The sequence below is a fragment of the Lytechinus variegatus genome, chromosome 10, assembly GCF_018143015.1.
Source record: "Lytechinus variegatus isolate NC3 chromosome 10, Lvar_3.0, whole genome shotgun sequence".
NCBI classification, from domain to species: domain Eukaryota; kingdom Metazoa; phylum Echinodermata; class Echinoidea; order Temnopleuroida; family Toxopneustidae; genus Lytechinus; species Lytechinus variegatus.
The window spans coordinates 35889739-35907926 of record NC_054749.1 but is presented as its reverse complement, the minus strand read 5'-3'; the positions used below and the strand labels follow the sequence as shown (position 1 = coordinate 35907926).

The following is an 18188-nucleotide window of genomic DNA, read 5'->3' as shown; positions in this document are numbered from 1 at the left end:
ATCATCCCCTTCTTCTTCTTCTGATGAAGAAGTACAGTCACCGACTTGTATTGTCGTACTATATTATTTGGCAGGTGGTGTGGAGTATGTAGAGTGCCATTTTAAAATATACTAAAAAGTTACCACTTGTAAGATGGATATTTCTCCAAAACAACAATCCAAGCGTAAATCAGGAGAAACAAACAAACAAGTAAACAAACAAACACACAAACAAACAAAGACCTGTTTATACAGTACAAGTACACAGCTCCATAAGTGGCGTTCCATATGCCAGTAAACCCTAATTTCTAATTTGGAGCATAAACATACAAAACTACTTCTAAAGTTCTAGCAGAAATATAACTTATAAGGTGCCGGTAAGTGGAAAAATTGATAAATTCATGACGGAATTACTCTATTAATGGGCATCCATATCCTATTGATATTCGACATTGCTTGATGTTTATTGTGAAATTTTTGTTGTTTATTGTGAAAGTTTTGTTGTATTCACAGATTTTTCGTCACGACTCCGGAACAGCCGCTGCGCCGCGCTGTACTGCTAACCGCCGGCGCATGCGATTCTTATGCACACATAGCCAATAGAGATATCACAATTCTGTGATACAGATATTCAGAATTTACAGGGGCTGAATCTCCGGGTAAAACCTGTAGCAAAGTAGATGTTTGAGGTGAACTTGCATTAGAGTGTGCTGTGACATGTTCTACAAACCATCTTCATAATTTGGCAAGAGTTCCATATGCACCCCATCCACTGACTGAGTGCTAATTTTTGCTGTAGGCCCACATATTTTTCATGGCATTTCTAACAGATGTTTTCTTTCATAGTTTTTCGCTTTTGAAAATTAAATCACATATTTCAGCAATTTGGGGCTGACATGTACTACTAAATGGTAGGTAATTTAAAAACTGCATACCTGAGCATCATAAATTTTGGACTAAAAAGATTCACAGAACTTAAGGGAAAATATACTTGGAATAACTCTGCGCAATATCCAAATGTAACATATTTATCCCAAAAATTTTCAGGCATCATATGCGGCAGAATGGGATTTAAAAATTCGATCTTTTATTACCCATATCTCCTTAACGGTTGGTTGAATTTTCTTCATTTTTTTTGTTGCGTTTCTTTTGCAAAGACTTTTCATTTGATGTGTCATTTGCCAATATTTACTTTTACATGTATCTTAATTTTTGGGTAATATTAGGCAAGGCTCGACATTAGCGGTGGCCCGGGGCCACCAAAAATTCATCTCGGGCAACCATTATTGAAAAAATGTTAAGTTTTGGTGGCCCGAATCGGGCAACCAATAATTTTCAAAGTAGCGCAATTTTTCTCCCGATTTTGCATGCATTTATCAACCTTCTACAGTTAAAATTGCAAGCCAATTCGTCATGCGCCTTTTTTGTTAATCTACACACAAATACACACACACAAAGATTGCATAGTCATGACAGTACCTACCGCTAGTATACAGTAACTATTATTCAGCCGGCCGTGCCGGCTGTCTGGCTGAGCTTTGCATGCATGAAACCAATGCAGCTAGCTGTGCACGAGCAGACTATTCAGACCCAGGGAGCTGCGATACGAAATGTTACTGCTAAGAAATCTTCCCCAGAGCTTTGGAAATCTACGTCAAAGTCACATTTTACACCAATGAAATGCCCTTCTACAGTCCATATTACTGAAACCTGATTAATTGCAAGCATTAAAAGGAGGAATTATGACCTCTCTTTTGACTCAAAAAGACCGATTTCCAAATGCATTAATACACATAAAACACATAGGTGAGTACATCACAGTCCCATATGTGCATTTGTATGTATGTTGATATTTGGTTTATTCGAAGCTGTGTATCTTTGAGCCAAAAATACATAGGCCGCTCTTTCTTGTTTACAAATGACTTCTTAAACCACTCTTAAGGAAGTAAATACTTTGGGAAGGCATTTCATTGATATGACATGTGATTTTTTTCCCATCATTTTGTCAAATATAGGGAAGGAATTTTCTCACTGTTTTTTCCAGATAACTTTTGCCATTTTATTTTTTTCTTTCATTTTTTTCAGTGATTAAACCATTTATACCCCTTCCCATTGAAAATGCCTGATTAAAGAACATGTTTCTACTGAATAATAATTTTCCCCATTTTTTGATAATTTTGTTTTATTTATTTTTCTTAAATTTTCTTTTGTTTTTTCTCAAATTTTTTTATGACCTGTTCTTTGTTTTTTCTTTCTTCATTTTTTCTTTTGTTTTATTTCACTTACCGTATTCATTTTTACAATTTTTGTTTTCTTTTTTCAATATACTATTCTAAAAATTATTTTTGTTTATTTCCCCCTTTTACACATTGTTCTAATTCTGCAGCATGTGATTTTCTCCTGCTATAATATGCTGGAAAAGAGAAAATAAACTGGATTTGGGGCCTGCATAATCTAGGTTTTACAATCAAAAAGGAAGAAAGGAAAAATCATTGTTTTGTAAATCTATCTGAGTTTGATACATGCACTATTTATTTACTTTACCATTATGAGTATGTGTCTATATGGAGATTAAAAATCTACACAACCTGGTGTTTTATTCATTTTTAATTAATGTTTTTCTTTATATTTTTCGGGCCACCAAACCTTATTAGTGGGCCACCAAAAAAAATTATTTGAAGGTTTTGGTGGCCCGAACGGGCCACCACCAAAAAAAGTTAATGTGGAGCCTATAGCTATAATATATCTAGCGAATATTAGAGGTGCACGGCCAATATGATACTGGGAGACTTTCTCCAATATGGGAGACAATCTCCCAATAAATATTGGAGACTTGCTTTGCAAAAGAATAAAAGAAATAACACCAACAAAAACTATTTTTTTTTCCACCAAAATTTTGTCTCACTGAGGTCAGAGGTAGCCTGGAGGCGTTCGGGAGTAAAAATCATAGTACTATCGTACCTTTACCCCCTAACGCCTGGCGCGGGTACGTATAGGGTCCCACGTCGGAAGGGAAAATGCAACTATACAAATGCACCAAACTGGGCCTTATAATTTGAATCTGACGTTAACACTTCTGTACATGGGTAAAAATATCGGTTAGCAACGTTTGGCCAAAAAAAAATTACTGAAAGGGAAAAAAAATCGCAGAAATGGGGTGAAGAAATAAAAGTAGAAGAGAGTTTACTCACATTTGTTGTCTTCGCCATCTTGGATCCATTGTTAATGCAACCTAGTTACATGACGCTTATAGAGGGCGGCAAAATCATGTGCTAAAATGTCCCGCTTCAACCACTGAACCAGGGGGGTGTTTCATCAATATTTCACCAAAATTCATAAAATGAAAAAAAAATGTGGTGAAATGTAAAATGAGCCATCGGATTCTCTGAATCATCAATAGATTTGAGCTTATTTTGAGCAGATTACGTTGGATATCGAAGCTAAATTTGGTCTCAAAATCTAATATTTTTGGTTACAAAAGTGATAGTTTGATAAACTGTTTTAAGTGTGTGCTCTGTACTGCATTGGCAACCATAGATCTTCATTCCCAAAGGCAGGGCGGGGGCAGTGAACAAGTGATAGCACCCAATGTACGCGTTTCTAGCTTGTGCGGAGATTAGACTTGGACAGTTTGAGAGTGAAGTTGAATGAATGAAGAATAGGAAAGGGGTGGGGGGTGTAGGGTGGGGTAAGAAAAATCACAGACTTCTAGCATGTTTGGCCTTGGCTTGAGAATTCTTCCGTTTAAATGTTTATTTTCTCTCTGTTTACAATGTTTTAGTTCTGTGTTTTGGGTTTGTTTAACTAGTAGTGTGTTGGTACATCAGAGGGCCTCACTTTCAATGAAATATTACTGATGCGCCTGTGTGTATACCATACCGTTGACCTCGATTTGAGATGCAATTAATCGTGCTGAATCATTAAAGTAAAAGGTATATTAAAACTCTCTTTTTTTTAATCGAAGTCAGAAAATGTCTGAGAAGAAGGACCTGGAATGTGATGTGTTAGTAGTAGGGGCAGGACTGTCTGGTCTGACTGCAGCATATCGGATCCAGCAGAATGTTCCAGGATGCAAGGTCATTGTTCTTGAGGCAAAAGGTGAAAAAATAGTCTCCTGTATTTTAGACTCTTATTTTTTTTAGTGATTTTCATTGTACAGTTCTAATAAAATGATTTCATCAAAATCAACAAAGTTCTTGAATTTTAGAATTTAGCAATATTTTATGAAAATAGGCATGCTTTCAGAAATATTCATTATGTGGGCTGATGATATAATTTCCCCACTTTCGTTTTTCTTGTTATTACATGAAATCATAATTATTTCATATTTTCACACTTGTGTATCCCAGGGCACTCATCAGATATTGAAATACTTTGCAATTGATACATTTGAGTCAAATTTTACCCTTTTAGAAGAATTGAAAAAAAATTGTCAAAATTTTGCCTTAATTAGGCCCCTGATTAGTTAAGGCTACTCAATGATGAATGAAGTCATTGATAATAATATATCCATTTATATAGTGCAGTTACTATGTGCATATACTCAACTGCGCTTTGATACTTGGTATCATATTATTACCCCGGCTGTAGCTGAACTGCCATATTAATAGACGCTAAAGTGTTCAAGGAAAAATCCTGCCGGGTACCCATTCACCTCACCTGGGTCGAGTGCAGCACAATGTGGATAAATTTCTTGCTGAAGGAAATTATGCCATGGCTGGGATTCTAACCCACGACCCTCTGTTTCAAAGTCCGGAGACTAATCCACTGGGCTCAACGCTCCACTATACCACCCAATGTGGATAGTTAATTTGTATCAATGAGATAAGTTAATCTACTTTCTTTGTGTCAGATCGGATTGGTGGAAGAACAATGACTGTTGAAATGCAGGGAGCTCATGGACCTGATTCATGGGATCTAGGAGGTCAGTGGGTATCAAGGTAAATATAAATATTAGTATACGAATAATGCACGTAAGCGTGTGCATGCAGGGTCAAATAATGAACGATGTGCAAGAAGAGCTAATGGATATACTGCACTGAGATCCGCAGGACTGAGTGCGGTATATCCATTTGGCAAGTCGAGTACACAGTTCATTATTTAGATCCTCTATGCACAAGAATGCATACATTGTTTGTTTTTTACAACCCCCCCTCCCCCATGTTACTGATTTGCCCTGAATTTTCTATTTGATCAAAATTCTAGATAATTCCAGACCTCGCACTATCCTGCACTTTGACGTCAGAGTGCAGGATAGTACTTTTGGTATGATGTCAGAGTGCAGGATAGTGCATTTTGGATGCAATAGTGCAATTCGCTGAAATATGTGATCCGATTTGGACCAATCAGATTACAGAACATTATTGGGGCGGGAGTTGTATGATGAAGAATAATGACTACAGTGTCCTGCTGATTATCCAACTAATACGGCAATAGTTGCCTGCTAAAATGTAACTGTGCATAGTCCTATATTTCTGTATGGTTCAGATCTCCTTTTAAGAAGACCTGAATTTGAGATAAAAGATAAAATTTTGAGAAATGTTGTCTAATTCATGGAATGACCCATGATTAGTAACATCATAGTCATCATCATCATCATCATCATCATCATCATCATCATCATCATCATCATCATCATCATCATCATCTCCATCATCATCATCATCATCATCATCATCATCATCATCATCATCATCATCACCATCATCATCATCATCATCACCACCATCATCATCATCATCACCATCATCATCATCATCACCATCACCATCATCATCATCACCATCATCATCACCATCATCATCACCATCATCATCATCATCATCACCATCATCACCTCCATCATCATCATCACCATCACCATCATCATCATCATCATCATCATCACCACCATCATCATCATCATCATCACCACCATCATCATCATCATCATCATCATCACCACCATCATCATCATCATCATCTCCATCATCATCATCATCATCATCATCATCATCATCATCATCATCATCATCATCTCCATCATCATCATCATCATCATCATCATCATCATCATCATCATCATCATCACCATCATCATTATCATCATCATCACCATCATCACCATCATCACCATCATCATCATCATCATCATCATCATCATCATCATAGTCATTGTTAATTCAGTTGTATTTGTCATCAAATACTAATTGTTGTTGTCGTGATCCTCAGCTCACAGCATCACATTATGTGGCTCCTTGAAGAACTCGGCATTGAACATTACCCACAATTCAACAGTGGAAAGAAACTTCTCCAAGCAGGCAAAGAGTTTGGGATCACTGAACACCATGATAACATTCCATCGTTACCGCTTCTCTCTCTTGTAGACCTTAACAGGTTTATTACAAATGTAAGTCTACATTAAAAGCATTGTGATGAGAAGTACATTTAAGTAGAAATAACTTAGTGGTTAAAACTGGATTATCAAATATTTTCTTTTTTCAAAAGACATTTTATAGAAAATGCATATTGCAATTATCAGTATTTACTGTTAATAAAAAGTTATTGATTTGTTGATTCAAATTATAATGGATGTTTAGTGGTGGATCCAGAATTTTGAAACAGAGGGGCACAAATGGCAAATTTGAAATTACAGGGTGTACAGATGACATATTTCTTAGATAGCTTTATCGATATATAGAAGGGGTATTGTGTCCCTTGTGCCCCTGCCTGGGTGCGCCATTATTATCTAAGACAGCCATGTATCTTGAAGGTAAATGCCAGTTTTGGTAATGATATCAAAATGAGTTCGTACAGAATCCAATGAAATGACCACCAAAGTGTCTGTTTGTATAAATAAAGAATATGTGCCAAAGGATTCTGGAAGAAATTGTGTAATTGCTGAGAAATTAGCAAATAAGCACAGGATCCGGGTCAAGCGTCGGGCATGACATTCGAAGCAATAATAATACACTGTCTCACGTGCGCTTATCTGTGTTGGTGATCTTCAGTGTGAACATTTTTCAGTGTAGATTTCAAGATTTCACAAAGTTCAGTTTATGTGACTGTACCAGATCTAGATCCTCGATGATATAATTACAATTAAGCCTGGTTTTACTGAGTTTCTCATGAAATCAGTGTTTACTGCAACTACTGGCATTTCTCTGTAATATGTTTGTAATTTGTTTTATTTATTTCTAGTGCCCATGAATTTTATGTTTTCATTGATTTTAAACCTAAACCCAATAATGGACATGTTGAAGGAAGAATTTCTAGATAATGAAGTCTTAGGCTATAATCTATAGGCGATTCCATCAATTGAGATTTCTTCAATTGATGGTTAACTGGGGCTTCCACTGCAATCTTAGCTTTTTGATAAGCCAACCATTTCTGTTTTCTGAGATTTTAAATCTATGTTCAATTTTCAGTATTGAATGAACACTTCTTATCTTGTACTGATCACCCTCCTACAATCTTGTTTCTTATTGTTCTATTCTTTGGGATGATTATCCCTTTTTGAAATATATATATTTTTCAAATTTGTTGATTGGAAAATTAATTTAAGTTGAAGAAAATTTGAAAATTGTTGGCAAATATGCATTTATTGTTGACATGTGATATCTATATCTTGTTACAGTTAGATAGTATTGCTATAAAGTCTATATCCTGTGATGAACCTTGGACAGCAGTCAGAGCTGATGAGTTTGATAACATGACACTAGAACAACTTGTAGAAAGCTGGACATGGACAACAGGTATGTTCTATTGTGATATCTGAGATATAAGCTTTCTTTTCCCCCTATTTGTGAAACTAATTGTACAAACCACTGCCCCGATTTATTATATAAAGTGACTTTTTAAAACAGTCAATTTTGTGAGCTGACCGTAGGTAATTTGAAATATTGTTTGAATTGTTAATGTTTAAAAGAGAGTTCTAAATAATTTGTTTGCTCTTTTGTGTGGAGAACATTCTTTTTAGATCTATTGATTCAATGATGTGTGTCCTATTTTTTATTCAGTTGCTAGGGATACTATTGAGACTGGTTGGCAGGTTGTTAGTGGTCTGAGGTTACGAGAGATCAGCGCCCTCTCTTACATGTTCTATCTTAGTTCATCGGGCGGACTTGAGAAGCTAGTAGAGACAACCGTTGGCTCAGCTCAAGAGTTGAGAATAAAGGTCAGTCCTGTGCACTCTGGTATGTGATGATCATCTCTCCAAAATAAATGTCACAAAGTAGCACAAAAACAAAATAAAACTAGCAAATTAGTGCCTCTGATCAGTTCTTGCCTGATGCTCTCGAGACATCAATTGGTCCACGAATGAGGACAGATTTGTTAATGTGTCACAGCAGTGTTGCTATGGTAATAGAATATAAGGTTTTCAACAGGGGGCATAGGTAACAATCACCTACAGTGATATTTCTAGGTAGAATTTGTACAATTTTCATATTCATGAATCAGATTCAGCTTCCATATGTAGTTATTGCAATAGAAATAGGAAGCTCTAATATGGATAAGAATTCCATGAGAGCTAACCAGAGAAATTCATGGTTAGGACTAAACACAACATTGAAAATCCACAAATATTAATTGTACAAAGCCTACTTAGCTTGTTGTAAGCGAGCAAATGGGATGCTGAATGTCAAAAATTTGTACACTACGATTTAATTCATTGCACTCAGTAAAAACTGAAGGTGCAATATGAGTAAAGCGTGCTGGCTAAATGCACAATGTGTACTTGTGGGATTTTGCTTTTCACTTTCAATATTTTTTCTCCGTTTTCATAGATTACTGCAGAGAAAAGCTTCTTTTTTTCATATTTTCACGCGATTCCGAGGCGTTGTACAACACAAATAGCGAATATTCATATTCGTGCAATGGTTCGAGATTTTAAATGCGGTGAAAGAAAGATGCGCTCTATTCAACTTGGCCTACGCCTCATTAAATAGAGCATCTTTCTTTCAACTCATGCAAAATCTCCCACCATCGCACTCATGCTTATTTGCTATTTGTATATTATCACATATTTGTTTTTTTTTCAATGAAGGGTGGATCACAAGGTATGAGTCATCAGTTAGCAGAGCGAATAGACATCTCAAATATCTTTCTGTCTGAACCTGTTGTTTCAATTGACCAAAGCCAGCCAGACAGGGTCAAAGTACATTCACAGTCTGGTAAACATTTCACCTGCAAGCATGTTATTGTTGCTGCTCCTCCTCACTGCGCAGGTAAGATTTTTTTTTTATTTGAATGATATTTTATTGGTCACTTCAAGGTACATTCAATTCAATACAGTTCAACAATACAAATGATGCATTATAAGAAATATAAGAAATTACATAACAGTTACATAACATGAGTGGATAACCACTGTATCATGTCTTGCCACCTGCGTTTGCGGACGCTCCTTTTGTTGTTTCGAAAATAGCTATAAATTTTTTCCATTTTATACAATCTAGTTAATAAATTAACACAATCAGTAACTGTTGGTGTATATGATTTACATCTACTAAGATAAATTGATTTCTTTGCAATAACTAGAACATGATTAAAAAGAGTATTACACTTTTTTCGGTTAATAATGAAAAATCAGACATAGTTCTTTTCCTAGTTGATTCCAATATAACTGTGTAAATGGACAATTCCAAAATAAATGTTTGATTGTTTCATTTTCTGCATTACATAAAGAACATAAAAGTGAAGCAATAGTTCAAGTTTAATATATCGTTCAATACTTTGAACTTAAATTCTCTGTAATTTACATCAATAGTGTTCAATAAATTAAAGGGGAATGAAACCTTTGGAACAAATAGGCTTGTGTAGAAACAGAAAAATCAAAGAATAAGAATAAAGAAAGTTTGAGAAAAATCGGACAAATAATGAGAAAGTTATGAGCATTTGAATACCGGTATTGCAATCACTAATGCTATGGAGATCCTCCCATTGGCAATGCGACAAGGATGTGTGATGTCACTGATGAACAACTTTCCCTTTGGTGGACTATAAAATAACCTCAAAATGTCTCTTTTTGCTTTTTCTTATGATGATACAAACTCTTTATCCATGATGTATTCTTAAAAGATATGTAATACATGCCCTCATGTAGAAAGAACACATGATCTATGGATAGATGTGATAAAAGAGGCAATTCAAGTGAAATATATACTAAAGTAATGGGGAGAGTTGTTCACAAGTGACATCACACATCTTTGTCGCATTGCCAATTTGCTATCTCCATAGCATTAGTGATCGCAATATTCAAATGCTCATAACTTTCTCATTATTTGTCTGATTTTTCTCTAACTTTTGTTGATCTGTTTCTTTGAATTTTCTGTTTTCACACAAGCTATCTTGTTCCAATGGTTTCATTCTCCTTTAAATGAATTAGCTGATACCAATACTTTATCTGAAACATTATATATATTTTGAAGTCTAAATGTACTTACTGGATTCTCATATCTTTCTGCTACAAATAGATCATAACAATATTACTTTTTATGTTGTTTTAGCTGTACCAATTCAACAGGAAGAATAATATTTGATATAGCTGCATTCTTAAATGAGTTCGTATACAATATTTTAGAAAAATTTGTCTTTAAAAATGAAGAATACACTCCTTGTAATCTTAAGTATTCGTTGGCATCTAAATGATATAACCTTTTCATTTCATCCAATTGTCTTAAAATACATCCTTCAGTATTAAAGGATGTCATTAAAAACACAATTCTTTTTTAAAACAATTTTCGAAAGATCATATCTCGAGTAACTTTCAGTTGTTAATTGTTCCAGATGATCTGGAACTTTGTATTATTCTCTCTGTTTCTCACATTAAGAGAATCCCAACATTGTAGTTTGATAAAACTGAGGAATATCCATAAGCTCAACATTTTATGACCATAGTTAAAGTTGAATAAATAAATTGAATTGAAATTGAAAAAATCCAGCGTTCTTTTCAAGATAATATTGAAGAAATGGAAACCATCCTTGTTTATCCGCTTGTTTAATTCTCTCTATCCAAAATAACTGCTTGGCTTTAACAGCCGAATACACATCTACCATATTAATTTCCTCCGTTTGATAGATTCTGGATCATGACATTTTTTCTTAATCATTGTTGCTTAAAGTTGTATTGAAGAAATTTCAATTAAACTTAAAGAAGAATTCTTTCATATAATTAGAAAAATGCAAGTGAAGGAGAAGAAAATGAAACAGGTACAAGTTGACCAAAGTTTGAGAATTTTTCTCTGTTAAGACAATATAAATCTTTAGTAAAGTATCTTATAACACTCTTGTCTTACAAAATGTCACAAATATTCATACATTAATGGCTGCAGTGAATGCAAATATTGGATGCTTCAATATTTCTTGAGAGATTTTCTTTACTCTGCTTTCTCTACTCTGATTTTTTTAAATATCATTATAAAGAATCAGGTAATATAAATGATACAATGAATAGTATGACACATGAATGAATGAATAGCATGACAATCTGTGTATAAAAAGTAATATCCAACTGTAAATGTTATGTTACACCTCATCATGTAATATTTTGTATGAACTTTTCTTGAGATAGTTTGTATTTCATTATCAAATATCAGGCCTGTCAAATATGAGTAAACTTTAAATGATTGGAAAATAAAGTAGAAAATGTTTTTTTTTCTGTTGTTCTTTTAGGATCAATACAGTACTTACCCGATCAGCCTATAAGAAGAATACGACTGACAACATCAATGCACACTGGTCATCTCTTCAAATTTGTTGCAACTTATAAAAAGGTACATCTTGGTCTATCAGTTGGCATAATATGACTATTGTACAATACATACCATTGTTCTGTATTGTAGGATAATTATTTTTTTTGTGGGACAGATAGTTTGTCCCCTGTAGCAAGTAGAAGTGAGAATGGAAAATAGATGAAGAATTATCAAAACTTAGTGAGGAGTCCCGAGCACAATGGAAAGTAAGGATTAATCAATAGTATTAAAAGCAGTAAAAAGTTGAGAAAATGGATTGTGTTGAGTAATCTCAGGATTAAAAGAAAGAGTGACATGATTATATTAGGGTGCAAGGATTTTGAAATGCTAAATTATGTGAAATTTACACCCTGGCTTGACTGATGAGACTGGGAGGGGTGGTGGTTGTGGTGAAGGGGGAGGGGGCTGAAGCACATAGCTGGCCCCATTGCACAAAAGTTACTCTTACGGTAACTCTACCATTCAATGGTAACTACCACGGTAATGATGATCAACAACCAATCAAAATCAAGGATTCCATACCAGTTACCATTGAACGGGAAAGTTACCATAGAAGGTCAATTCCCTAAAATATGTACGTCCGACCCCTTATGTGAGGTACCTTCATAATTTTTTCTGTCCTTGATTTCTTGTTCATTTGACAGTCTGTAATGTTTTCGAAGGACCATGACTTGTTCAGTTTATATAGTGAAGGAAGACTTGAAAAAATTGGGGGTCGGACATATATTTACAAAAAGGTTGATCACTTTATGGAATTGCCCAATAGTAATTTTATGCAGGGCCCTGGAACATTTTGTAATTTTTCTAAACCAAATTCTTTCATAGATCAATGTAACTGTTCTCCCTTCTCCAGGCGTTTTGGAGAGAGGCTGGTTATTCTGGTGAGATCGTTTGTAATGGTAGCTGTGCCACTGTACCTGGCTGTAACAAGGCTCCTATTCAGTATGTCCTTGATGCTACAACGTCAGAAGGAAGTCCAGCTCTTGTTGGTTTCATTGGTAACCCAAGCCTCTGGGGACAAGTTAGCGTAAGATTCGTTCCTTACTCGGTTCTCTTTGATTTATGTTACCAGACAGGGCCCGTTGCAGAAAGAGTTGCGTTTAAACGCAAGCTAAAAAATCAATCACAAGTCCCAAATGCGCGCTCTTGATTGGTTGAAAATCAAGTTGCGCATGATTTTTACAGTTGCGATTGATTGCAACTCTTTCTGCAACGGGCCACTGTGGCCCAGACATGTCAAAATCCACAAAGAGTCACACTGTTGTGATTGACACTAGGAGGACAATAAGAGTTGTTTTGGTTGTAAACAATGGTCAAATATCAGTTTTTTGTATTTCTTGGAAGAGTATACATTTTTCTATGGAATATTTTAAGTTGGGTATACCAAAAAAAAAAAAAAATTGCTGTTTTGACTGTTTTATTGTACTGTTATGTAGAAGGCCTATGTATTTAACTTCCTGTTATCCTTTCAGTCATTCACCTTCACTTGTTTACAAACTCCCCCAATGTCATCTGAGAATTCCAAACCCCCCAATACCATTTAACTCCTAAACCTTGACCATAAAAAGACCAACCCTCAGTGACATCAGCTAACTTCATAGAAGTATGACTCACACTCCAGCCCCAGTCACTTGCACAGAGCATCACCACACCCCTTATACCAGAGAAAGTTTGATAGACAATGACCTGTAGACCAATCAGATCAAGTTTAGATCACTCCCACCTTTAATAGTTACACCCCAAAACAAATGATATAAATAAGACTTCTTGATTATTAGATATAGGAATACAATACAGAAGAATACTAGACCCACATTCATCCATATAGACTGACTGACTTCAAGACTTAGACGTCCATCGAATATTATTTTAACTTCACTCCGAATTTCAATGTGATACCTCAAAATTATATTACATTCATCTTCCTGTTACACAACAGTACACCTATATTTTATCTTTTATAGATTATAATTTCATAATTGAAACAAGTCTTTAAGAATCAGGACCAGGGTGTTGCTTGCTTATAAATCTGTATGCCATGCATGTAGTCACAATTATTGTTATTGTAATATAAGTAAAAAAATAATTTGTCTTCTTTTTATTATTTCCATTATTATTGTTATTAGTATTATAATTGTTGTGTTGTTGTTGTTGTTCTTCATCATCACTATTGTTGTTGTTATTATTATCATCATATTATTATCATCATATATATATTACAATATATATATACTACTACTAATTCTACTACTACTACTACTACGACTACTACTACTACTACTACTACTACTACGACTACTACTACTACTACTACTACTGCTACTACTACTACTACTACTACTACTTCTATTGTATGTATTTATATTTTTTTGCAGTACGAGACGAGAAAGACTGCTATTCTGAACCACCTTGCCGATTTCTTTGGACCTGTCGCAAAGAAGCCAATTGACTTCATGGAAAAGGTATGGTCTGAAAATAGCAATAAATAGAGCCATTATCCTGGCAGCTAACTATGGAATTATTGATAAAGGATAGTTGGGGTATTGTTCTATTTAGAACTTCTTCTTCCTCTTGTTCTTACATGAAATTGTGAAGATTTTTTTTGTTACAAACTACCTTGATATTCAAACATTAGGATTATAAAAAGCAATTTATGAAGACAAATTCATAAATAGACAAATGTTATACAATTGAATGTTCAGATTGGAGACAGATATATCAATAAGATAACAACAATAATAATAATAATAATAACAATATTCATAAAGCGCAACATATCCATCTCTAAGATGAGGATATGAAGGGCAAACTATTAAAAAGCAGAGCTTGTAATTTATAGTTTCCCTATTAATAAACTTATAAGTAGTTGTCAACTTGTTTTAATATCAATATTTTACAAGAAAAGAAAGAGAAAAAAAATATGATTATGAAAAATAGCATGAAATGAAGTAAAAATTGAGAAAAAAGGGGATCAGGGACTCTTTCATAAAGCTTGTTATGATAAATTTGCAACAGCAGTTGGAAGCTTCTGAAATCCTTCAATCTGATTGGCTGATAGTAATTTTGTTATAGAAATTTTGCATTTGTTAGGTAATTTTTAAAGGACAAGTCCACCCCAACGTAAACTTGATTTGAATAAAAAGAGAAAAATTCAACAAGCATAACACTGAAAAATTCATCAAAATCGGATGTAAAATAAGAAAGTTATGACATTTTAAAGTTTCGCTTTATTTCACAAAACAGTTATATGCACATTTCAGTCAGTATGCAAATGAGGGAACTGATGACATCACTCACTCTCTTATTTCTTTTGTATTTATTACATGAAATATGAAATATTTTTATTTTCTCGTCATTGTCACGTGAAATGAAGTTTCATTCCTCCCTGAACACGTGGAATTCCATTGTTCTAACATTTTGTGCTTCAGGCAAGGAGGTCCTAATCATCAAATTTGTAAAAATTGAAATATTGTATAATTCAAACAATAAAAAACAAAAGAAATAGTGAGTGAGTGACATCATCGACTTTCTCATTGGATGTAACTGGCTCGTTCATATAACTATTTTGTTAAAAATAAGCGAAACTTTGAAATATCAAAACTTTCTTATTTTACATCCGATTTTAATGAAACTTTCAGCATTGTGCTTGTCTGATTTTTCTCTATTGATTCAAATCAACATTTTTCTGAGGTGGACTTGACCATTAAGAAACGGGAGCCTGATGTGCATATACATTGATTTATTGCTTATGGAGTTCCCCTGTATGAATATATGGTTATTAATGACGTATTAAAGGGGCAGTTTACCTCGATGGTAAAGGTGTTTTAATGAAAGCTGAAAACGTAGAGAAAAACATTTGTGAGGGTTCGTGTTCAAAAAAAAAATTCATCAAAGAATAAGAGTTATAATTATTGTGACATAATACAGGTATGAGCAACTGCCCCTTATGTTGCATCATATTGATCTTATGTAGTCATTAAAGAGAAATACCAGTAGTTGCAGTAAACACTGATTTCATGAGAAAGTCTGTAAAACCAGGCTTAATTGTCAGTATATCATCGAGGATCTAGATCTGGTACAGTTACATAAACTGAACTTTGTGAAATCTTGAAATCTACGCTGAAAAATGTTCACACTGAAGATAACCAACACAGATAGACACACGTGGGACAGTGTATTATTATTGCTGGAATAAAGACCCGACGGAAGTGACCGAATCCGCGCTTATTTTGCTGATTTCTCAGCAATTACACAATTTCTTCCGGAATCCTTTGGCACATATTTTTTATTCATACAAACAGACACTTGGGTGGTCATTATATTAGATTCTGTAAAAAGTCATTTTGAGATCGTTACCAAAACTGGAATTTATCTTTAAAGTTCATGAAGTGAGACACTTTTTAAAAATTTCGCTATGAATCCTCATAATTGTACAATTATTTTCTACACAGGACTGGGCTTCAGAACCATATAACGGAGGCTGTCCTGTAAGTCTAATGACGCCTGGTGCGATGGCAAACTGGGATACAATAAGGACACCATACGGAAGGTAAAAATAACTAGTTTGCTCAAGTCAATGAACATACCTGTAATAACAACATAGCACATCAGGAGAAAGCTATATTTACTGGGCTTTTCCACGGTTACTCACGTTACATTTGGAGACACCTTGACTCATACTTGGAGCTGTAACTCCATTATTATTGATAGGAACTAAACATCTCCTTATCACAACAAAGTACACAGTCTGACTATCCTTTGTATAAAAACAAAACTTGGGAAATTCTATTATGCTCCTGGCATATCTTTGGAATGTGTCGGTTACTCACGTTACATGATTTGGACCAACCTGTGGAATTGTCCCTCTTTATTTTATGTTCCTTACTCATGAATCTACTTGATTCACTGGATGTATGAGGTTCGATTTCATTTCATTGGTTTCTGTATTAAATGTTGTTTAGAAATTTACATTGGTATGTCTGATGGTAATTTTCTGGATTTACTTGTAATTATATCTGTTGATTAATATTATATTTTCAAAAAATACTGGATTACCGGTTTGACCAAAATCACTGTATGTTTAAACTTCAGTTGAATAATTCACTTGTGGAATTATGAATAATGGAACATGTAATATTGAAGTATGAAATTATGTATGTTTTCACTGCTGTACTTGTTCCATATCCCCAAAAGGATACACTGGGCGGGTACAGAGACAGCCACTCATTGGATGGGATACCTGAACGGAGCCGTCCAATCAGGGTTGAGAGCCGCTGATGAGGTCACCCTTCAACTCCAACCTCCACCTCAATCTCAACGGGGAAGCCAGAGCTCTGAACCAGAAGTTGGCGGAGGTCTGTTGGTAGAGTTAGATGGAAGGAGAAGAGAGGAGGAGACATCCCAGGGATCTGAAGGGTCACTCATCTGGACGATGGGTAAGCTGGCGTTCGTGGCGGCTCTGGTGGGATTCGCCATGAGGAGGGCGTGGCTGGCTGGTGGTAGAATGAACCTTCCTTGGTTATGAAGTGTGTCATACACGATGCATTCATTCAATGTTTTTTTTTTATCTTGTAAGTATGAAAATGAACTGCTCATCTGTGTGGCTCTATATGGCAGATAGATATTTGCAAATCATCTGTATTCTGCTGTCAATAGGGTTGTAAGCAGTTGTATTACATAGAATCTGCTGTAGTAGTCATCACATGTCTATGAAAAATAGAGGATCATCATTGTTGACACAACCCACTGATGCAGTGATAATAGTATTCTGATATCAAATGTGTTGAATAGAATCTGCTGTAGTGGTCGTCACATATTGGTGATGATTAGATCTTCATCATTGCAGGCACCAGCTCCCTGTGTGGCTAAATGGGGTTAGCTGAATATATGCAGAGCTCTGTGTTATATCTTGTGATTCATTTGTAAGTTATACATGATTATTGTGTATCTGCCTGAAATAATTCAACAGAATATATCAATGCCAACTATTGAATAGATAGTAATTATGCGAAAATGAATTTCTAGAATTTGAATAAGAGTAAACTGTTGCATGTACATTAATTGTTTGTAATCTGAATGCAGTCTACATTGTCTTTCCTTTATGTTTTTATCAAGTCATACTGCAATCAACTTTTGATGAAATTGTTAGTTATATAGTTGTGGCTACACAGCCCCTTCCCAAGTCTGGGCAGTCCTCGTAACAGGTGTAATAAAAAGCATAAAAATGTATTCTTTCACTCTTTATGAATAAAACATCTTTTTAATAAAAAACAATATGTGAAGAGATAGAAAACATAAAAACTTAGTTGAAAATATTCAGGTATATGCATTTGCATGGCACATAAAGAAAATACCATTTTCACACTTGAATGAGTTAAAAGACATCTCTAAAATCCTTTCTTAAAAAAACAAACAAAGACCTGAGTTTCATGTCCCGAACATGAGGTATTAAAGTTTGGAGATCATTTCACGATGCAA

The 18188-nt window shown here is 34.8% G+C and overlaps 1 protein-coding gene across 1 annotated transcript; it reads left to right on the top strand.

Annotated features, from left to right (window-relative positions):
* Positions 1–277: 277 nt before the first annotated feature.
* Positions 278–17971, top strand: LOC121422775 (probable flavin-containing monoamine oxidase A). Its single transcript, XM_041617959.1, has 12 exons — positions 278–356; positions 3944–4077; positions 4832–4919; positions 6190–6367; positions 7595–7712; positions 7977–8134; positions 9005–9185; positions 11632–11732; positions 12565–12738; positions 14087–14173; positions 16163–16260; positions 16905–17971. Exons 2-12 carry the CDS (start codon positions 3951–3953, stop codon positions 17233–17235), a joined length of 1641 nt encoding a protein of 546 aa, XP_041473893.1. The 5' UTR covers positions 278–356; positions 3944–3950; the 3' UTR covers positions 17236–17971.
* The last annotated feature ends 217 nt before the right edge of the window (positions 17972–18188 follow it).

What these genes read in the sequence shown, in the direction of transcription:
- LOC121422775 (XM_041617959.1), top strand. Translation starts at nt 3,951, where the DNA reads ATGTCTGAGAAGAAGGACCTGGAATGTGATGTGTTAGTAGTAGGGGCA. An exon ending in CATTGTTCTTGAGGCAAAAG is followed by an intron (nt 4,078 to 4,831) that starts GTGAAAAAATAG and finishes TCTTTGTGTCAG; the next exon opens with ATCGGATTGGTGGAAGAACA. An exon ending in TTGTTGCAACTTATAAAAAG is followed by an intron (nt 11,733 to 12,564) that starts GTACATCTTGGT and finishes TCCCTTCTCCAG; the next exon opens with GCGTTTTGGAGAGAGGCTGG.